Raw genomic sequence first — 23,864 nt, 5'->3', positions numbered from 1 at the left:
CAGTTATAAACAGACTTCAAAAGTAGCAAAGAATTAAATACATAGCATTTGCTAGCAAGTTGAGATTTCAATCCTCACTGGACTATTGACATAGATGATGCCAAAATTACATAAATTACTTTTTGAGATAATAGTTTCTGCATTCCTACTTGTATTTTGAGTGCACTGAGACCTACAGTAGTTTGCATTTTTTCACTTCTTGCTTGTCTGGAAGTGTATTGGGGAGCACAGCAGCACCAGATATGAAATCTGCTCTGCATATCATCAAGCAATGAATCTGCTCCCAGGACACTGGTGGAGGCTGAGTGTGGTGACAGCACAGGTTTCGGAGGGTAATTTCATTCACAGATTCTCACATGAGGTGAGCCGAAACAACCCAATATATACATAAGCAAATTATACGTAGATGGTGGGTATTTAGGGGACCAGTGAAGTTTGAAACAATAAAAAAAAAAAAAGAGCCTAGCACTGGTGGCTCATGCCTATCCTAGATACTCAGGAGGCTGGGACCTGAAGATCATGGTTTGAAGCCAGCCCAGGCAGGAAAGACCATGAGACTTTTTTTTTTTTTTTTTTTTTGCCAGTCCTGGGGCTTAGGACTTGGGGCCTGAGCACTGTCCCTGGCTTCTTTTTCTTGCTCAAGACTAGCACTCTACCACTTGAGCCACAGCACCATTTCCTACTTTTCCTGTTATGTGGTGCTAAGGAATCGAACCCAGGGCTTCATGCATGCTAGGCAAGCACTCTACTGCTAAGCCACATTCCCAGCCCCAAAGAAAGAGAACTTTTCAAAGACAAGCCTTTTAATTTTCTTTCTTTTTTTTTGGGGGGGGGGGTACTGGGAACCGAACCCAGGACATTGCACTTGCTAGGCAAATGCTTTGCCACTGAGCTACATCACCATGAGACTCTTATCGCCAATAAAACTACTCAGAAATAGCTGGAAGTGGTGCTGTGGCTCAAGTGGTAGAGCACTAGCTTTGAGCAAAAAAAGCTCAGGGATAGCATCCAGGCCCTGAGTTCAAGGCCCAGGACTATCAATAAAATAAAAAATTTTTAAAAAGTACCTTACAACTTCTTGAGAAACAAGGATGGTCACCAAAATATGATGTAACAGATGGCTTGGAATTCTATGTTGGAATTTTTTTTAATTTGGAGCAAATTACCATTGGTGCATTCAAGTTATTAAGACTGTGTGCATATGGCATGACAATAACTCAACTAGACAAAACTTTTTTTTTTTTTTTTGCCAGTCCTGGGCCTTGGCCTCAGGGCCTGAGCACTGTCCCTGGCTTCCTTTTGCTCAAGGCTAGCACTCTGCCACTTGAGCCACAGCGCCACTTCTGGCCGTTTTCTGTATATGTGGTGCTGGGGAATCGAACCCAGGGCCTCATGTATACGAGGCAGGCTCTCTTGCCACTAGGCCATATCCCCAGCCCCTAGACAAAACTTTAAATGATTAAAATTTTGTTTCTAACAACAGACCAAAAACCTATTAACAAGAAATGATTACCTTGACACTAGGTGGATCAAAATAATTTTTAAAGCCAGACATGTAAGGAAAGCAAAACTTTCAGATTTCCATGACTGACAATTTGCATAATCAGCTAATAAAACACCCTAGATTCCCATAAAAGCATGCAGTATGGAAATTTCCACACACATACACATCATTGATACATTATTCATATGTATATTGATACATGTGCATACATATTTATACATGTTATATGTTTTATATATACACATATATAGTTATATGTACACATGTATGAAATGCTTTTCATTCAATGTAAGTGGCTTATGGGGTTTTCAGCTGTGTATAAGTTTATTAAACCTGCTTCAGAGGGAGCAGAGACACACGGTCACTCGTGGATAATTACTGAGGGTTATTTTTTCAGCATGGCTATGAGGATTGGAACATGTGGTGCTTGTGTCTTTGCATGTACACATTCCCCATCCCCAGGAAGCAGGGGTGACTAGCGAGTGGGTGAGGCTGCCAAACACACCCCTGCCCACCTCTGGTCTGCATCCTGGTTTGAGGCCGTCATGCCCCCCCTGCCCACCTCAGGTCTGCGTCCTCATAGTGAGGGTGGTTCACAATGGGGTGAAGCGTGGACAGCTTGATACTGGCCATTGTGGGCATGGCACCTGCAAACACAGCATCTGGAAAACAAGGTTCCACGTCTCCCTAAGATGAGGAAAGGAAGTCACAGCCCCACCCGCCCATCCTGCTGGAATTCAAAGGAGGATAGGTGAGGCCCATGTAAATAATAGCATGTACTCTACAGGAGTAATGAGAAGCAAGCATGTGGTCTTTTGGACTGCTTTGGTTTCTGGTTTGACTCTTGGAAGGTAGAAGTTTATGTCATTGTAGAGATTATAATCAGTTTAATCATCTCAATAAAGCCAATGATAAACATGGATGTATTATTCAGACCTGACTGTGGTCTCCAGACATCCTGCCCTGATAACTAAGTCACCCTGGCAGCCCACTATTCTGAGTTGGGGGAGGTGGGGTGCTGCCCAGGAGCTGAGGCATCCATAGCTGCCCCAAATCACAGAAGAGCTGTCACAGGTTCCTGGCAAAGGATCACAACTCAAAATTTGAAGCATGACTTCCATGAATGTCTGTTGTTTCTACACCATTGCAAAGTCAAAACGCTGATGCTGAGTGCCAGTGGCTCAGAACTGGAATCCGAGCTACTCAGAAAGGTGAGAACCGAAGGTCTGGAGTTTGAAGCCAGCCCCAGCAGAAAATTCTGCAAGACTCCACCCCCAATTAGCCAGCTAACTGAAGGAATAGAGATGTGGCCCAAGTGGTAGAGTACCAACTGAGCAAGGCCCTGAATTCAAGCCACAACAACCCCAAACTACTGTCAATAAGTTGGTGAATATATGTATACAAACATACAAATACACATTCACATGCACACACATATGTTCACATGCATACACACACGTGCAGGCATGCACACACACTCACAAACACATGGAATGCTAGCTATATGTGCAAAACCAGCTCCAGAGAGCTCCTCAGCTACCTACCTGGCCTGGTGTTATATCTGATCCATTGTATAAGTTCTTCCTGGGGCAAATTCGTGAATTCTCCTATTATGCTCCACTGGTTGTGGAGGTTTGTGTAGCCTTGTAACGACATGACAGTTAGAATGCCAAAGACAATGTTCTCAAAATTAACTCTGCAAAAAAGCCAGCCAAAGAGCTGAAATGAAAGAAACCATTTATTTATCATTCTTACATGAAGATCGCTATACGGTCAAAGGGAAATTCCTGCCCTTACAGCCTGAACCATGCTGGATAGCCCTTCAATGCTGGCTCACAAATTATCACTGCCTTTGTTTCAAAACAATGCATTTACCGAAACTGCTGGCACCAGTTGCAAACAGAACATGTTCGCCTCTCAAAAGAATTAAGGACAGGTTCAGTGCTGGTGGCTCACCCCTGTAATCCTAGCTACTCAGGAGGCTGGTATCTGAAGATTGTGGTTCAAAGCCAGCCCAGGCAGGAAAATTGGTGACTTTTATCTCCTATTAACACCAAAAAGTGGAGCTGTGGCTCAAGTGGTAGAGTGTTAGCCTTGAGCTAAAAAAGCTTAGGGACAGCACCCAGTTCCCATATTTAAGCCCAAAAACAGGCAGAGAGAAAGAGACAGAGAGACAGAGAGAGCCAGAGAGAGAGAGAGAGAGACAGACAGACAGACAGACAGAGAGAATTACGAACAGAATACTTGATCTTCCAGTTCTGATTTCCAAGCACGGGTTAAAATTAGCAAAATTACAGCTTTGAGACAAATCATAAAACATTTGACTGCATTTTATGAGCATCTTAAATCCAACTTGACACATATATTCCTCTCAGGAAAACAGGTCTTAGCATGTTTTTCAGCCCAAAAGATTCAATAATGGAAAGTCTCGCTGCCTTATCCGGCTGTTTTGCATAGAAGGCACTGAAGGGAGCACAGAGGGATGAGTGTTCTTAGGGATCCTCTGAGCTTCATTGACTGCAGCCTCCCCACTCAGTGGGGTGTGGCTTTAGGGTGCTCCAGGTGCTCTGTGCAGGAGACTCCTGTGCGCAGAGGAGGCTGTGTTTATGTGTCCTGTGCTAGGAAAGGTGTGGCCAGCCTCATCACTGCTTTTCACAGGCACAGGGGTGACAATCCTGGCTAACATTTCCAGCCACCGGAAGTCACTTTCTTCCCTTTATGGGGAGTGTTAACACACTTGGAAATTATTTATAATGGATAATCTGAGCTGGCTGTGGTTTTATGTCGGGGCCCCGCCCGGGCTGTCACTGTGGGGTGGTCTCACAGCAGGGTTGTCTTACCCTTCGAGAACAGATCAGGGAGGCCATCACACACATGTGGGGTGTCAGGAAGAGCTTCAGTCTCATGATGAGAATGGCCAGGGCCGTGAATGCCAACAGCTGCAAGGTGTGAAAAACCAGCTGCAAAACACAACAGAGCAGAGGCAGTCACTGTACACCTATTTCACTCAGTAAACACACGCTGCACAAAACTCTTCTTACTCATTGAAAGGATCTGTTGCAGCCATCCCAGGGGACCATGCGGAGATAGTCACAGACAGAAGAAGGTTTATAAGGAGGCTTATTAGTGGGGCAATATCTCCCATAGGAGAGGGAGCAACATGGTGTCTGCACCTTATCCAGGTGGCAGCTTCTCTCGGGCTAAAGGGGAAGTAGGTAGATCTTAATAGTGAGTAGGAGTGGCCCATTAGGTATGGGTGGATCTGGGGGTGAATGGGAGGAGCTGAGGACCTGAGGCAGAGGAAATGCTAACATTCATCAGGGACAGATCTTCTCACCTAAGTCTATGGTGGCTCATTTGTTCACTCACACAGAGTTTATTTTTCTGTTCTGGGTGCTTCTAATACAGGATTTCACCCATTTCTACCCTGGGGAGCTTGCGCGCGTGACTATATTTAGTGAGGACAGATAAGCTGACAGCCTGTGACAGCCTCTTAGAGGGTGGACAAGGCCGTTGACAGGAGTAGGGAGGAGAAAGAGCTTGAGAATCTCATGATGGGTGTGAGCGGGCAGGTGGGAAACAGGGTTCTCATTGAAAGAGGCCTTTGATCAAGGGTTTGTACCAAAGGAGGCACAGGGACCAAGAAAACATGGAAGGCCTCACAGATGTGTGACATTCAGCCAACAACAGAAACCATATCAGCACCTAAGCAAGGGTTCTTGTTTGCTATTTTTATGGGCCTAGAATTTGAACTCACGGCCTTGTGCTTTCTAGGCAGGCGCTCTACTGGCTCGATCCAGCTCACCACTAATGTTGGTGCACTAGTCATTTTGACATAGGGCCTTGTGCTTTGCCTGGACCTGCACTGGGACTGCACCAGTTGGGATGACAGGCACGTGCCATCACTCATATGAGCTACATTCTTTATATCTATTAATAATATATATTATACATAATATATCATGTATATTTATATATGATATATAATAATGATTATAATGATATATAATAATGGTGATATAATTATATATAATATATTATATAATAATATAATAAAATATGCCTATTAATTAGTAGGATAACCTGTTTTGATCAGGGTAGGGGTTCTGAGCAAAGGTTTCAGACAAGCACTTCCCACTGATATATTTATGATGAAACTCTTCCCTGGGGAAATAGACAGTGGATGTGGGGAAAGAAAGCAACTACAAGTTCATAGCAGCCAGATTCTGTTAATGCTCTAAATTACTAATGGTCAATCTAGCCAAATGTTAAAGATAATCAGTTATTTTCATTTATGAATCTGACAAATATTAAGTTAATCCTGAACATTGGGATAAAATGAAACAAAAATTAAAATAACAAATTGATATATTTCTGAAATTTCAAAATATTTATCCAGGGCCTACCAAAAAGCAAATTCCTTTCAGCTTCCAGTCTAGGAATTTAACTAAGAGAATAATCAAACATAAAGAATTTAGTATCCAACAATGTGTCACAAGCACAATCACTAATGTGTATTTCTTGTGTATGAGACTGATGTGTATTTTTTAACAGCAACAATACTATAAAATTTAGTGACAAATGCAAGGAGCAAATAACAAATTATTGCTTTACACAAGCATGCAATCATTGAACTTGCAAGTTAAGAGATTATTTAGTAGCATGGGAAGTTTTCCCAGTATAAAAATTATATATACAGAATATTGGTTCTGTAACATACATAAAAGCGTCACATGTGTAAGTGCACGGGGCAGAGGGAAAGACGCAGTAAGAAAACATGAAATGAAAAAGCTAATAGATTATTTCCAAATGGTAAGTCTCTACGCTTTCCAAATGGGCTTTCAAGAGCTCATTACTGCTCCATGGTAGTAGTCAAAGGCAGGGAGAAGGATGAGCAAAATGCTCCCAACCCAGCACTAGACAATCCGAGCATGGTGGATGTGAACTGGGCTCAGGATTCAGCCTTGAACTCAAATTTAACATTCAAGTCTACAAGACAGTAAAAAGAGATTTTACCTCACTGTGTTCCAAGAGCTGTTTTCTGGAATAAAACACAAATATTTTCTCCTTACTGAATGTCCAATGTGACATGATTATACACACATAGCTCCATTTATTTGTTCTTAGATTGTCAAAATATGATTCTTTCCAAACTACTTTAGGAGCAGACCACGCCACTAAAAGTGGTAATCATTTAAGAGATGAAATTGACAGGCATCATATTGAAGATAAGTGAAAATGGACATCCTTATGTTAACCACCGCCTATCCCGATGATTTCTCCATATTCACCGAGCTCATACCTCCTGCTCACACCTCGTGACCCACACCCCACTGCAAATATTCTGTGCAGTAGAAACATCATCTTTGTGAAAAGACCTCCATGCTGGGGAGGTTCACTCCCTGCATAGCACAGGCTACTGGGACAAATGCTCACCACGGTGGAAGCATGCAGAGATACTGGAAGAGTTAAGGATGCAATGGTCATCCACGAACGTAAACAAGGCATACTGAGACCATTGTTACAATGGTTAAGCAAAAGTTAACATAGTGAGGCATGATAAGAAAATCCTCCTGTCTGTGTTCTCTCCACTGACCACACACAGAGATGCAAACATCAGCCCCCTGTCCAGTAGATCCACAGAATGCTACAAGCTCTCCTGCTCCGGGACTGCTTTCTCCCAATGATTGCAGCAAACGCCTATCCTCCATGTGGTTGAAAGCACTCCTCCCCCAACACACACACACACACACACACACACACACACACAAACACACACACACACTCATACATGCTCACATCCATGCCCCTCAGGGAAGAAATCACTCTCCCACATCCTTGCAGATGCTCAGCACCCCAACACCTCCGCTGGCCCCCATCTGACCTGTCATCTATGGGGAGCACAAATGCTCCCCATCCTAATTAGCTTTTCTGGCCACCACACAGCATCAATAATGTAAGCCCTAAGTGTGAAGCTCAGGATCTTCAGAATTTTTCTTTAAGTCAGAAACTGTTATAAAGGCAAATGTCCTGTCTACATATATAAAGTGAGATTTGAGAGGATGCCCTCATGGGGGTGGGGAGGGGAGGGTTTTGCCTATGGTGACTTAACTGCACCGGACTATATTCTGATGGGGAAAGTTTATGCTTCTTACTGAAATCAGTAAAATAACAGAACACAGCAAATAGGTTTGAACAATTTAGAAAAAAATGTCATGAGTATTCAGTAAGACAAATTATCTCTTTTCTGAAAAATTTAAAAAAAACACAGCCAAATAAAATTGAAGCCTATTTCTGCATACTCATTTTAATTTGTAGCGATTTCTAGTAAATATTATTTATAGAGCTCTCACTCGCTCTCTTTTGGATTCAGGAACTATATAGTAAGTGGAACTGCAGCTTCCTTCCCAGTAGCACCTGAAGATGTAAAGCCTTGCTTCTCAGGTGCTGTGTCTGCAGGTGCCAGGCCTATTGTGGCCAGCATCAAGCTGTCTACGCTTCACCCCACTAAAAGCCACCCTCACTATTATTAGATCAGCCAAACTTTGAGCTGTTTCAATATTAGTGCCTCTAAAACAAGTTGAAAAACATAAAGGATACATAGGAAAAATATTCTTACTTTTTTAAAGAAACATCTAAATTTGTTTCCTATCTTCTTTTGTAATCACAATGTTGAAGCTTAATGTACACCCATTTGAAAATTAATATTTCTGTAGGTTATTTAGTGATTAGTGATATATTTTTGAAACTATGGTAAAATTACCTTTGGTAAGTGTTTGTAGATAAGGCACACAAAACATCACGTACAGTCTGCAAACAGAATAAAAGCATGAAGCATTTTAAGGAATGTTGCTATTTTAAAGGCTCTTACTTATTAATGTAACACAAACACCTCACATCAGAAAGACATTTTTAAAATGTTAGCATGAGGTCTCAAGAATTTAACATGATAGGCTCTCCTTCCTTCCATCCTTCTTTCCTTCCTTTCTTCTTTCTAGCCTTTCTTCCCTCCTCCCCCCTTCTTGTCCTCTCTTCCTTTTTCTTTCTCCATCTTATTCCTCCCCTCCTTTCTTTCTTCCTTCCTTTCCTATGTAACCCAACTTAAATAGACATTTAGGAAAATAACTCTCAGACCAAGAAAACATGACACGAAACTTTTAAAGATTATTACTTTATATTGTTTTTTCTTCTGTGAAAACAAGTGGATGTACAGAAGTTTTAACAGCTATACAAATTCCCCGTGTCTAGTCTAAATAGATCATTACTTCTTTGAAGGTGTTTCATATTTGGAAATTACTAATGTTGTCACTACTACTCTTCTGTCTGTCTTCTCACCTGCCACAAGCAGAATTCTTGTTTCTTGGGTGGTTTTTTGCTCAGTGTTTGCACATCCGAGTCCCTGTACATGTTTCATTTGTCCAGAACACCTACAAGGTTAATTTCCTTCTTCCTACATAGTGGATGACTGAGTAAATCTTTTGAAATAGTAAATGCACGCTCTTTTAACAGTGGCCCTTTCCATACAACAAGATTAATACTATATAAAGATAGACTAGAAGAAAAGTTTCAGAGAGACTCTTCATTGTAAAAGAAAGAAGGAATTCTGAGCAATCAGAAAGTGTTACAATCTTTATCTTAAACCGAAAAGCAACCAGTAACAATTTAAATACCTTTCTAAAGATAAAGTAGGTAACCATCAAAACAATCGGGAGCAGTAATGTCTTCGTGTACCTCAGGGGGGTCTGAAATACAGCAAGTGATTCACAAGAGTCATTCCTGATCCGTGTGCTGCCCAAGGCCAAGCCATGTCCAGGTGAGCATCACTGTGATATTCTTAGCAGACTATGCATCCATTCATTTCCACATCCTAATGCAAGACTCAAGAGTATTTTTTAAAATTCTAAAATGAACTTTTAGAATTTAATAATAAAAATCACAAGCCTGCAGTTAGCTATATCCATTATGTTTTTTCACTTTTAACTATTTCTTTATTTACATAATACTTCATGATTTTAACATGTGTCAGTTCTACTAACCCCTGGCCCCAACATGGCCATTTTCTGTGTTGAGACATTCTACTCTATTCATGAACGAGAAAAGAACTGGGAAGGAAGAAAGAGAGCCAGAATATCAAGAGAAGTACCACTATGTAGTCAATACTACCGGATAAAGAATCGTTACATCAACTATTGAGGCAAGGAGAGATTCACTGTGTCAATAAATTTCATATTCCTTAAATAGCAGGAACAGACGTTTTTTCCTGACAGATGACTTCTGGTCAAGTACACTTTCCAAACAAATGAATGAATGAATGATGGAATGGATGGATAGGAAGAACAGGTAAACTTTCACTATTACATTAGTGTCTGAGTAGGTCTTAGCCCCTGACTACGTTCTCATTTTCTATGAAGGAGCACCTACATCTTGGATGGAGGCAGGAACACTGGGTGTGGAGTGATGGGGTCACTAGTCTTTGAAGCTTTGTTTCAATTCCTTCCATGGTCCCAGAGATCCCCTCCCTTTCTCCATCTCACAAGAGAGGCCATGTCCTGAGGGCTCATGACTAGAGGATTTTTTAAAAGAATGACAAAAGTCAAACAAGCTCTCTATATTCATTAGGACTCATTACCAATATACCTTTCTTGGAAATGCCCTGGGAAAACTTTTCTTGTAATGGTTGTCATATTAAATGCAATAAGATGGAATGTCCTTTCAAACAAAATAAAGAATTTGGACTTGGCTATTCCTCATGTGGCCTGGAAGATGGAAAGCAGCTGTTTTGTTCCAGTAGTGAGTGGCTGGGTTATCCAGCATGCCAGCCGTGTTTTCTGGGTTGCCTTCTTTAACCATCAGCTGGGATATTTTAAGGGAGGAATGTCAGGGGTTAATAGTTCTTGATTTCCCCCATTTTTGGCATTTCTGACTAAAAGTATTAAGGTTCATGTTTAAAGTAAAACAAGGGAGCAGAAAGTCATCAGAGCTATAGAGGAGGAAGGGCAAATGGAAACAAAGAACACAAACGTCTATACCGCCTGTTCCATGAAGTCAAATTCAGGAGCGCAGGTGTAGATCAAGGTATCGAAGTCTGTGTACCTTAAGATTCTGGCAGCTATGAGGTCACTCAGGCGAATCTGGATGTAAAGAAAGAAAACTAATTCAAGTCATAGCCATGACTGTGATCAATGAGAACTGATTTATCATCAGAGTAATAAACAGGTTAACGCAAAGTTACACAGACACATCTCAAAAACAAACAAACAAATTTCTCTGAGCTGACTTATCAAAATAACTAAAAATGAAGAGAAACACCCAAAGAAACAAACACCAAAAGCAGGCCAGGAAACTAAGCAGAGATAATGATAAAGCCAGAGTGGATACTGGCTGTGACAAAACCACTGGCATTTATTTCATTGTGAGGTGTTATCATCGGATCATTCTCTTCCTGGAAGAAAGCCCATCCTGTCTCAATCCCATCACACACTGCAAATCATACACAAGCTTCCTACACACCATCAGGTCCACGAAGACTCCTGAGCTGACTGCCTTTTTCTGGCCACGTCTCAAACACACACATTTAAGGCATTAAATAGGAGAGTTAGTCCTCATGACTGCACAGTTACACACAATAACTACCTCCCATTATTTATCTCCATGGCCTTAAAACGTCACACCACCAGCCAAAACCAAAGTGGACCTTCTATTTTTCTGCTTCTATTTTTTCTTACTACCTGGTGTCAGGAAGATAATTATTTTCCATTGTATTTTCAGAGGGCCAGACCCCTCCCCACCAAAAAAAAGATATATGACAAGTAAGCTATTATTTTAAGTTTGTAAAGATTTGAGTAACTATATTGGTCAAGGCAGGAAACAAAATCACAGACCAACTCTGTTGCTAAGTACCTTAGGATATTTGAAAAATGGTTTCTCATAAAATAGTCTACAAAATCAAAAGGTAAGAATAATAAGGTAGACAAAAGAGGGAATGGATCCAGCATAATAGAGAATAGCAGTGAATAAACTCAGCCCAACAAGCCACTGGTCACACTTAGCTAGCAATAAATAGCACATAGGGGCTGAAGTTGAAGTGAGCCTGTCTACCTTTAAAATAATTTTTGTTGTTGGTTGTGGGGCTTGAACTCAAAGCCTAGGTGCTGCCCTTGAGGTTTTTCACTCAAGGCTGGCACTCTACCACTTTGAGCCACAATGCCACTTCCATGTTTCTGGTGGCTAATTGGAGCTCAGAGTCTCACAGATTTTCCTGCTCCGGCTGGCTTCCAACTGTGATCCTCAGATCTCAGCCTCCTGAGTAGCTTAGACTACAGGCCTGAGCCTCCTGTCTACATTTTTGTTTGACTTGATGTTGCCAAGGGCATCCTATAATCACATGGCAAAGTCGACCGTTTCTGTGTTAGGCAAAGCTCTGGCTAAATAGCACTATTGAGCAAATTTCCTACTACATTATTGTAAAATATGCTCATGAATGCCTATATTTTAGCAGAAAATGCTAGAACAAAATGAAAAAGCATGCAGCGTGTTTCATCCCTAACTAGTTAATTAAGTAAGCAGTTAGGCCTTGCCCAGAGCCACTGTACAAGACATTAACCTAAAACCAACAGAAAAGCCATGTTTTCTATGTAGTGAGAACAGAGACTTCAATGTTTGCTTCTTATATAGTAAGTCTTCCAAATATCAAATCATGTCTTAATTTTAATCCATCATTATAAGTATATTGAATGATATTGGGATGTTTAAGTGTTTTCATTTGAAGGCTGAGTATGAAGTGCTAATATGTTAATATCTATAATAAATTAAAAATTATTGTTGAAGCAAATGACTGTAATTTCCTTGAAATATTAAGTACTAAAGAGAGCATTAGGGTTATTTTTTTGCCCTCAAATATCAAGTGAGTGTTCACTGACACTTTTTATTCTAGAGTGAAAACCTCAATGTAAGTGTTACTATTGTCACTAGCTAGTGATAATAGGACCTTAAAGGAATGGGAGCCTCTAGCCAGACAGTAGTGGCTACAATTTATAATCCTAGCTAATTAGGAGGCTGAGAATAGGAGGATTCAATCTGGACCAAAAAGTGCATGAGATCCTGCCTCCACAGAGGGGAATCTGAATGCATTGGCCCATACTTCTGACCATGGTGGACAGGAAGCCTCAAGCAGGTGGATCGCAGGCCGGTATGTACCGGCTAAAAATCACAAGGCCCCACGAATTCAAAGTCCAGGTATCAGCAAGAAGAAACAAGAACAACCATCACCACAATAAAGAAATGGGAACCTCTGTTCAATGAAGAGATGAGCATTTTTGAGTTTTTAAGAACTTTTTGTGTGACTGGGAAGAACTTACATGATCTGAAACACCCAAGACTTTTGATGTCAGAAATTTCAAAATGATGGTGCCACACCACCACGAACAACCTTGAACAAGCTAGAAAATAAAACAGAAACCTGGTGTTCTAAAATGTTCAATTGTATGCATACATGATACAGAAAGAGTTTACTCATGCAAGCTGTGTTAAATATATGGAAGAACAGAGAAGAGAGGAGGGGAGGGAAGGGAAGGAGAGAGGAGACAAGAGTAGAGGAGAGAGAAAAACAAACCAAGGAGAATGTCTTCTAAAGACAAGCATCGCTATTCTCTCTTAGTTATGGAATTTAGTGGAATAAGGACAGAAAATAGGAGGACCACTAGGGATGTGGGAGAGGGAAGGGAAGGGAACATAAGGGAGAGGGCCAGAAGAGGTGCACGTCCATCTAGGTACGTATGCATGCATGGAAATGTTACATTAAACACAAAACCTCACCCAAAAATTGAGTTCAGATGCTCCCATCTTTTGAATTTTGCTTCTCTTTAGTATAATTGCCTGAAATACATAACCATAAACACAAATGAAATTAACACATATTATGAAATGTGAACTCAACATATGATAAAAATGACAGAGCTAGCTATACCCTTCCACATAGACTATGGCCAGCCATTTTCATCCTTCACTGGGGAACTTGTCACATTTGGGCCATGATAAGTTTCTTGGAGGTGAGAACTAAATGCTTGGTGCATGAAAGTGTCACCTCTTACTTCAGTACCTCCCAGGAACCTGCCCTGAGAAGGCAGCTTGAGAGTGGGGGCCCCACCTAGTCACGCTGAAAGCCACACCACGTGGAGAAGAACATGGGTTTTGTTGTGCTGGTAGGGAAGGTGAGGAGGGCCCTCCTTATTAGATAAAAAACAAGAGCAGGAAGCAAAACTGTCACCACCTCATTGTGACACCTGGCAATTCCACCAGTGGCCAGCAGGTGGCAGTGCTTCTCACCACGAGGATCTAGCGCAGGATCCAGCTCACCCCGTGTCCGAAGTGTGATCAACAGCCAGTCACCAAGTGACTAAGGTGAGTCACGTGGCCAGTGTCATTGGCCAGGGAAAGGTGTGGAAGTAATGCACTCATTCTCGTGTTATTCTCCTATTGCTGAAAACAGCTAAGAAATGCACTTTCCAAATGGTGCTCGGGGACGGTTTAGTTAACAGGTGCTAGGAAATGAGTCCCACGTTTTGATAAAGATCTGGATTACCTGATCCTGCCATCTACTTTATTTTATAAGATTTTGCTCATTTCCCAAAGATCAAATCCAAACCCAAGAGACGAAGTTCCCACACAGTTGAGGACATTAAAAGAAAGGGCCACAGTCTGGGAAGGGATTGAAGAGTGACAAAATTGTTTGAGACAATGGTTGTGTCACTAGGATATGGTATTTAGTCCACAGGGTGGTATACAAGAAAATAAGCTCTGACTATAGTACATTGTTTAAGGCAAGTCTTATTTCCTCATAATTATTTTTAATATTAAGTTTGGTACTAGCTTAAAATTTTTGAACTATGCTATTTTTCAGTGATGAGGCAGAGAGGAAGGGTTTCACATGAACCATAACCATGAGAAGGTTCCTATTTGCTCTTCTATACTTCCATCAGGCAGATAAACCTGCTCCTGGACAGTCAAGGGACACTTTTTTTTTTTTTTTTTGGCCAGTCCTGGGCCTTGGACTCAGGGCCTGAGCACTGTCCCTGGCTTCTTCCCGCTCAAGGCTAGCACTCTGCCACTTGAGCCACAGCGCCGCTTCTGGCCGTTTTCTGTATATGTGGTGCTGGGGAATCGAACCTAGGGCCTCGTGTATCCGAGGCAGGTACTCTTGCCACTAGGCTATATCCCCAGCCCCCAAGGGACACTTCTTGAGCTCAACAAGCACTCACCCATGTCATCAGCAGAGATGAGGAATAATAAGAACTTAAGTACATTGGATTCCCAAACATCAAAACAAAGCAGAAGACAACTGAAACCTGAGAAGGGAAACATGAACGCACATTCAGGAATTGTCACGTGCCAGCAGAGCTCATCTAGCCCTGTCTCAACACATGGGTGTGTAGAGAAGATGAATGCACATTACAGAATTCAAACTCACAGGTGGGTATTAAAATGCAAGAGTATCCATTATACATAGTAGAATTTAATCCCCACCCCCAATCAGTTACTTGCAAAAAAGAAAGCTTTCTTAAAACTCGATTATTTCTGTAGTTTCCATGATGGAATAACATGAGACAGACTTAGATACACATATTAGTTTGCTTAATTTTACTTCTGCTAAAACACAAAACAGCAACACTATAAAATTTCAGTCGCGGGCTCGGAATCTGTCTTAGTGGTAGAGTGCTTGCCATGCATGCATGAAGCCCTGGGTTCAATTCCTCAGTACCACATACACAGAAAAGGCTAGAAGTGGTGCTGTGGCTCAAATGATGGAGCACTAGCCCTGAGCAAAAGAAGCTCAGGGACAGTGCCCAGGCCCCGAGTTAAAGCCCCAGGACTGGCCAAAAAAAAAAAAAAAAAAAAAACACCAATAGGTGCATAGTGGTGCCACATTCATGCGAAAGTGTTAAAAAATATATGAAAGTAAGGGGAAAAGGCAGTTTCCAAAAGAGTTACAATAATAGGATACCAAAATAAAATATTAAGGCTTTAAAGAGTACAATGCAGTAGAACTGCAGTGCAGTTGAAAGAATAACATTCAATGATGCGTGCGTCCACTGTTTTCTGAACACTGTCAAAACCACATGTTTTCGTTGCTACCACCCGGAAGGCACCCCAGAAAAGTTAGTTGTATTTTACAGACTCTGAGAATTTATTCTAACATGTCATTTATCAATATTTTCAAAATGTTACCATGTTCATATAAATAATCTTCTGGAATTTGCTTGGCTCAATGTATCCGACCACATACATGGGAAATAATGAGGCTATCTGAAAAAAACATAAGTGTAAACATGAAAAATATAATAAACCAAATTATCTTATATTATTATTCTAATTGTCTCATGGAGAACTCTCTAGGTTCTAGGAAATATATAAATACAGAAAAGCACAGCTGTATGAGATTGTTAATGAGATGAACAGGGCAGAGGAAGACAGAGCCAGGGTCGGGCTTGGCTTCCAGGCTCCTCCTCTGCCAGGACTGCCAGCTCCCCTCCAGGCAGCTGCCTGTGGCGGGCAGCCGGTGGAGAGGCCTGCAAGACAAGCAGGTGTCCTAACACATTCAGTCACCAAGGACTGAAAGAGCCATTGGTGCTTCAAAGGGAACAGATGAGCAAACTGTGATCATATAGTTAAAGATTCTGCAAAAGTAGAACTGGAAGGACACAGACGAACCTTCAGTGCCGGTTGCTAACTAAGGAAGACAATCTGAAAAGACAACAACTCCAACCCGTTTTGTAAAGGGCACACATTCACGGGCAGGGGAGGGTCAGTAGCTCCCCATGAATGTGGGTCCCAGAGGATAGTCTGTGCTATATCACAGAACTGTCCTGAACAGGACAACAATTGTGGGTTCGTTCCTGTATGCATTCATCAAAACCTAAAAGCCTGCACAATACAGTGTTAATCATAATAAGAAATCAATATTAGTTAATTGATTGTAACAAATATACCAAAATGGATGCAAGATGTGTTGAAGTTGCTGTGTGTGGGGTGAGGGTAGAAGGTGTGGAAAGCTAGAGAAAACACAAAATGTCTTCAAAAGAATAATAATGAGATTTGTGATTAACCTCTCATGAGAGACAGTGGGTGGACATTGCACAATACCAAGACAAACAAATATGACTACAAATATGACAAACAAATATGAATATCTCTGAATCTTGAATTATATACCTAGAGAGCATATTCTTCAAGATTAAGGATAGAAGAAAAAGCAAGCAAAACTGTCACTCTGAGTTTCACACAAAAGGAAATGCTAATGGGTGGACATTCTCCAAACATAAAATCCCTGGTGGAAGCAGAGCCAGAAAGGATAGAAGAATAGCAGAAAAAGTAATAGGTGAAGCCTTATCAAGTTTCCTGTCTAAAAGAATAGGATGTGATTTGTGAGATTTAAAAATAATAACTAGGAAATGTGGCGGTGTGTGCCTATAGTCCCAGCACTTGGGAAACTGAGGAAGGAGAGTTTTGTGTACAAGGCCAGTCTGAGATATGTAGAGAGAACCTGTCTCAAAACAAAAACAAAAGCAAAGACATGAAATCTAAAGAGAGGGGATTGGAAGTATGGTTCTTTTGGTTGAGTACTAGCCAATGAGTGAAATTATCAGGTACCAAGTTCAAGTCCCAGTCTTGGAACTAAAAGGGAGGGGGAAGGAAGAAAGGAAGGGAAGGAGGAATGGAGGGAGGGAGGGAGGGAATATATAAGGAGGGAGGACAGATTGCAGACATCTTCCTGTGTCTTCGTGGGCCACCTACACAGGCTTAAGGAAAAGATGAGTTCAGATGAGGACATGAGAAAATATGTAGGCAGACAGAGACATAGACTAGTGGATTAAATCTTCAACCTCTAAGAGAAGGGAGCAAACTGTACTCACACAGAGCTCAAAACAGGGTAATCTTACAGCTCAGGGTCAAACATGGAGGCAAAGAAGGGCACTGTGTTCAGCACAGCTGTGAGATTTGAACTCGGGGCCCTGCTAGGAAGGAAGAGGAAGCACTAGCTCCTTGGAGGGTGACAGCGGCCACCCTAGGACCCTGTAGAGGGAATTTGGGCATGGGTAGAGTGCCATGTGCCTACCCCAGAGAGGCAGAAGCCAATGGCCAGGCCCTGTGATGCCCTCTAAGCAAAAGCCTGGGGCGTCCTGGAAGGAAGATGGTGTTCTTAGTTTCCATGACTCAAAGGTCTTCATGCGTATTGTCTACTAACATCACAAAATACTCAGTAGGCACTTGGTAGTTGTATATTTCATCACAACCAGGCTGTGGGAGGCCCACTGCTCACTGGAAATCCATCCACAAAGCAAAGAGCAGATACCGTGGCCCAAAGCCATCTGGGTCTGCAATGGCACAGGAAAGCTTTTCAGGAGGACCAGAATAGAAGACAATTGCCAGGGCAGGAGAATGCTGATTACTGATGGGATGGTAATTACTTGGTAATACCAAACGTTTGGCTTCACATATCAGTCATCCCATCAAACATTACTGGACTGAATGACGCAATTAAAAGGCAGTAGTAGATAATTAGCTTTTCCTAGAAGACTAATTAATTATACACAGCTCACCAAAGAAATACCTATTGGGAAAAGACACAAAAACTGTAAGTACTAAAAACACTATCAAAACCCCAAAAGGTCCTGTAGCTATTCCACCATGGGCAAGAGTTGCAGTAGCATTAAATAGCAACATGTCATAAGTAGAAAAGGAATGTAGGACAACTGTGCACACAAGGGTTGCATGACCATGTTTGAGGTAGTAGTTTACAGAACCAAAGGAGGTCTACACAAATCCATGGGGAGACTTTTCACACACCCCTGCCAGTCACTTAAGTCAGCATGGAGCCAGCTTACCTGTGTGAAGAGTATGAACTGAGCGAACTGCCAGGGGAGCAGGAAGGCGGTGTTGGCCAGGCAGAAGGCGAGGTAATGTTTCCGGTGACTCAGCGAGGACCTGCGTGGAGAGAAAAGGCGCCAGCTAATTCTGTTCCAGAGACCAGCCGTCTCCCAACCATGCAGAGCGCTCACAAAATGACCCAACTGAAATAGTCCCCTGGCCTTCAACACAACACAAAGAAAGGATAATGAGCTCTGAAAATCGCTTGACCAAAAAGAATCAGAGCTATCCAGGTCATAAAAGAAAACCTGCCTTACACATGTTTAATACAAAAGTTTCTTTCCCTTTAAATCTTTATGCCCTTATAATTTTAAGACATGACAGTGAGCCGTGTGGCCCAAAAGTTCACCCTGTCTGCAGAGCAGCAGTTTTTGTCACCTCCAACATTTATGTTTCAGAAAACAGGGGGAATAAGGTAACCAATATGCAAATAATTAAAGAAAACATTCTAAGTAACCATTTAGAAGGTAATTCTGGAATACAGTTGTGTTACTGCGGCTGAAAGTTAGATTGTTCATTCTGGAACACTGTTGATAAACAATGCCTTTCACCACAGGAGAGTTTAGTATCTTTCAAAATATGGGGGGGGGGGGGTGGGAAGAAATGCAAACCTTTTGTACAAATAATGAACCATTAACTGGTCCTTTTGTAAAGCTTCTATTTGGTTTTGACAAAGCCTGTATAAGAGTAGGTAAGTTTTCCAAAGCAAAACTATATTTATATTGTCTAGTAATATCACAAAATATTCATTGGGCACTTGGTAATTCTATATTTCAGCAAACAGTGACTTTTGGCTAAGACACAGAGGCCAGCAGATGCCGTCAAAGTCACACTCCTCACCCCCTCAGAGGACATTTCATCCCATGCAAGGCTGAGATTTGCGGCCAAGGCCAGGGGCTATCCTCCCCTTCCTTCAGCCACCATAGAATATGTGCGTGCTCTGAGGTTCCAGAGACAAGCCTGGCATGGTCCCAGCTTCCAGTGGTAGTACTTAAAAAAAAAAAATGCAGCCTCACTACATAAGCCAAGCTGGCCTTGAACTCTCAATCATCTTATCTCTGACTGTTGGGATTACAGGTTGGTACCAACACATAGGGGTCTAGGGGGACTTTTAAACATAAATGTGGGCAGTGACATTTGTGTGGAGGGAAGGAAGGGAGGAAGGGAGGAAGCATGCACACAAATCATGCTCGTGCAAGGTGGAATCTGCCAAGGATTAGAACACCAAGTGTGTGAGGCTTCCCGGAAATCTGGAGAAGATGCCAGTCATTTTTCCTGGGTGAGAGAACTCACAAACATTCCGTGAGATTTATTTCTTCAATAGAGTTATTTATAGTGTTCTACCACTTGTTTCACTTTGTTTCTCTGACCATTAAATTTCTGAAATGCTTATAAAATCAATCCCAATAAGCAGTGTCCAAGAGAAACAACCATTTGAGATGTATAGAAGCATATACAATACTTATATATAATAGGTCTATCAGTCACAAATACATTATACAGATACTCATAACCCAGCATTTCCAGGTTTACTGAGCATAGAGCCCTTCATGACACATGAAGGAGAACTGTGGTTTTTCCATCAAAACCAAAGTTGGGAAATTGATCTGTCAAGAGTATCTAAGATTTGAAAAATAATGTCATTGTTTTTCAATACTTCGCTGACCCCATAAGTAATAGAAGGACACATGTCCTGATTTATTAAAACATAATATTGTTATTAGATGCTTCAGTGGACATCGATTTTATAGAGTAATTTTTAGGCTATCTTCTTAACACTATACTCAATTTACTTTGTAAATTATATTTTTTTAAGTCTACATTTGGTGGTTATAACTAAGTAGGTCAAAGCACATTTTATACTCTGGCTTTTTCTATTAGTGAAAATTACCTGAGAATTTTAGTTAAAATATACATCTGAAGTACGAGGAATGGATAAGAGAAGCTTTCCCGGAGAGGGGGCGTCCACATGACCCGGGTGGCCTGAAATTAGGAAAATCACTCAGTACACACGAACACCACTTATTTAAACCAAGGGTTTGTGTTATCAATCTTCCCTCAATGAGCTATCGTAGGATTGCCTTAAATATATGAACTGGCGAGGGCCAGGTGCTCTGGGCTCATCCCATCCTCAGTGCCTGGCAGAACATTTGTTTCTCGAGATTGCTTAGTTTGGGAATACGGTCATCAAATAGAAAATGACCCAGCCCAAATTCCCTGAGACTCTTATCTCCAATTACCCGCCAAAAAAGCCAGAAGTGATACTGTGGCTCAAGTGGTAGAGCACTAGCCTTGAGAAAAAATGCTCAGGGACAGCACCCAGGTCCTGAGTTCAAGCCCCAGGACCAGCACACACACACACACACACACACACACACACACACACACACACACACACACACACACACCCCTAAGTATATATATATATATATATATATTTCTCTTTTTATTGGCGCATATTTATTGTGCAAAAGGGTTCCATTGCAATATTTCCATACGTAAGTATTTTCTTAAGCTGAGGTTTTAGAAGCTCACCTTCATGGAGCTGGAAAGCAAGCCAACCTCACTCCCCTCCATTTTCCTGGCTTGACACCTCCAAGAGGCCAGGAGGAAAGTAGGGGTGTGGAGACGCTCCTGCCTGTGTGAGCACAGTGTTTCCTTTTTGGTGTTTTTAGATAGTGACCCCAAACAAAGCCTTTCATCGCTCTAAGTTCTGGTAATTGAAAGCTTTCGATCAACACAACTGAAATATTGGCTTTTTTTTTTTTTAACAACACAAGGTTCTTTAAAATATTGCAAAGTCACCAGTATAATGCAACCAAACGCCATTTGATTGTATTTCCTTCCTCCTACACAGCCTTAAAAATTATTTTCTAGGAAACATACCTCTCCATGGTTGAAAAAGTAGCACAGTACTGTAACAATGCCACCCAACTGAGTCCCACTGGAGGAGAGAGAGAAATTAAATTGTCAGTCACAGAAAATACAGTGAGTTTTTCACAAAAGCATCTCAGAAATTATAATAATAGTTTTCTCTACTTAAACCATGGCATAGGCCATATGCTAGTAAATATTTGCCATGTAGTTGGTGTCTTAGTCTTAAATATACAAGCAGACAGTGTGGGTACAATCTAACCTCAGTTATGATTTATTATATCTAACATATTTTATTATATATTTTTATAATTTTTTATATCTAATATATTTTCTAAATAAAATATTTAAACTCTCCATATGAAATAAATTTTAACTCTTCAACTTCAGAGTGTGTATTGCATTCTTTGAATAAACCCACTGGAGGCAGAATATTGTCTTTTGAAATTCCATTTAAAGTAACTAAGAGATGAAGGTAAGATTCTAACAGGTAATTTTACCAGTACTTTAGAACTGCCTAAAGTGACAGAAAATATTCATATATATGAATATTATATATATAATTCGACATATAAACTAGAGATATTCTCATTAAAACCTTTGTTGTTGTTTAAGTCTTAACTTTGAAATAACATCCCTATAAGGATAAAGGGGGGAATGGCTGCTTTTAAGATACTGTTTTTTGTTTGTGTCTTTGTTTACAGCAGCTCAAATCTCTGGCTATATGATATTAGTTAAGCCTTTGGGGAAAAAATAATCAAGTTCCACAAACTTTGCAGCTATGAGTCAATTCATCTTCATTAGTCTTCTCCACTGATCAAGCAACATCAGCCAGTCTCTGCAAGCTCACTCTTAGGTCTGGTAGTTCATTCGTCTTACCTGAGGTATGCACCGTAGATGAAGAACAGGCCCATCATCAGACCATTTAAAATAAAAATCACACCAACATAAAAGCAAGCGGGGTCTCCCAGCCCTTGAAAAAGACACAGATTAATCAGTCATTAGCAAACAAATGTCTGAGAAGCCTCAGTCGTAGCTATGTCAGTGCTTGAGAATTGAGAACAAGTGCATTTGCTGTGAACAGTTGCTTTCCTGATCAATGCTCTCTTTTAATGCCTGTAACCATCTTCAACTTTCTTAGAGGTTTTTTTTGGGGGGGGGGAGGGGGTTTTGTTTTATTTTTGTTTTGCCTTATTTTGATGTTGCAGTTGTGGGGAATCAAACCTAAGGGCTCACACATACTAAGCAAGTGGTCAGCCACTGATTTATTGCCCTGATCCCTGCCATGTATATTTAGGTCCATTTGTGTGTCCATTAATGAAGTATTTTTATACTGTAATGAGCTGTGGAAGCTTCTTACTGGATTAGATGTTACTATTCTCCAGCAACTGGAGGTATCATTGGAGCCACTTGCTGAAGTCCCAGACAAAAGCTACTGCACTTGTTTTTTCTTTTCAGGACTCCTGAATGAATAACATATAGTCCCTGCTTTCAAGACAATGCCTCAGTCTACCTGGGAGAGTCTAGCTGTTTGATCCACTCCTGTGCATAGACAGAATCTCAATCCCGTTCATAAGATTCTATTTCTATGTATGCTACCTCTTATATGGGTCTTGTAAATATCATTCCATGTCATTCTCAGATAAAATTTATGAAATCAATTGGTGTGAGATATGCCCAGATGTGCAGGCTGGCCTGTGACTGGGCTCTGCTTCTCTAGCCCTGCTGTGTGTTCCCATGACCTCTCTGGTCTAATGTGATCTTCTTCAATACAGGGCCACCTTAGCCTTTGTAATCTTTCTGTCTGTGTATCCTCCTATGTCTCCAGCGTCCATAGCTCACAATTATCCTCTGTATAAAGATGGATCCAAGCCTGCGCTCACCCTGGAAAGTCCTTCTTGTCCCTAAACCCAGGTAGTATTTGACTTTGAGATCTGCAAAGTATTTTACACAAAAACACCCACAGTGAAATGTCGGGGTTTGAACCTGGCACTTTTCATGCTTCTGACCATTAAAGGTGACCCAGATCCTTAAACTAGATGCCAAGCTGAGACCTCTGTCCTTTGCTCACTCTCTTCTCCCTAAACATTCTACTTCCAAAACTACCTCTGTGATTTTTTGGTAATTGCTTGCTGAGATTACAGTACTGGTCGCTGGCTGGCTGGAACCTGCCAGCTCCCCAACAAATATCCTCTCTGCACAACTGCTAACACAATATGTCAATGCTCACCCTGCTGAGTTCCTGCCTGAAGTAGCCTGTGGCCACTGTGACATAACCTTTGCTTATATTCCCACATTATTTACCACCAGTTTTCTGTTTCTGTTCCAAGAAGTCTAGTCTTTTCATTTCCTCTTGCCCCAGGACTTTAGAATATGCTGTCCCTTCTACTTGAAGTGCTTCTACTACTATTCCTAACAACCTTATTAACTTGCAATCACTCATAACAGCTAACGACCCTCATCCAGTACAAACTCTCTGATATAAGGCTCAACATCCACTTGTTTCATTGTATCCCAGTGCCAGAAACACTAAACTGTCACTCACCAGAAGCCTGTTAAATAC

At 41.2% G+C, this 23,864-nt stretch overlaps 1 protein-coding gene across 1 annotated transcript in view; it reads right to left on the bottom strand.

The window, feature by feature from the left end:
- Dpy19l2 (dpy-19 like 2) overlaps positions 1-23,864 on the bottom strand; it is a 38,425-nt gene that overhangs the window by 3,228 nt on the left and 11,333 nt on the right. Inside the window, exons 7-21 of the mRNA XM_048337125.1 lie at positions 22,181-22,274; positions 21,314-21,371; positions 20,319-20,410; positions 18,385-18,484; positions 15,728-15,805; positions 14,761-14,847; positions 13,319-13,378; positions 12,862-12,942; positions 10,534-10,635; positions 9,175-9,246; positions 8,268-8,314; positions 6,521-6,545; positions 4,345-4,464; positions 3,049-3,223; positions 2,067-2,166 (exon numbers count right to left, since the gene is read on the bottom strand). Of these exons, the coding sequence (XP_048193082.1) occupies positions 2,067-2,166; positions 3,049-3,223; positions 4,345-4,464; positions 6,521-6,545; positions 8,268-8,314; positions 9,175-9,246; positions 10,534-10,635; positions 12,862-12,942; positions 13,319-13,378; positions 14,761-14,847; positions 15,728-15,805; positions 18,385-18,484; positions 20,319-20,410; positions 21,314-21,371; positions 22,181-22,274 (1,291 nt within the window). The remainder of the gene's footprint in view (positions 1-2,066; positions 2,167-3,048; positions 3,224-4,344; positions 4,465-6,520; positions 6,546-8,267; positions 8,315-9,174; positions 9,247-10,533; positions 10,636-12,861; positions 12,943-13,318; positions 13,379-14,760; positions 14,848-15,727; positions 15,806-18,384; positions 18,485-20,318; positions 20,411-21,313; positions 21,372-22,180; positions 22,275-23,864) is intronic.

This window comes from Perognathus longimembris, chromosome 2 (genome assembly GCF_023159225.1).
Source record: "Perognathus longimembris pacificus isolate PPM17 chromosome 2, ASM2315922v1, whole genome shotgun sequence".
NCBI lineage: Eukaryota > Metazoa > Chordata > Mammalia > Rodentia > Heteromyidae > Perognathus > Perognathus longimembris.
The sequence above is the reverse complement of the archived record's forward strand: the minus strand, read 5'-3'. Positions and strand labels throughout refer to the sequence as shown.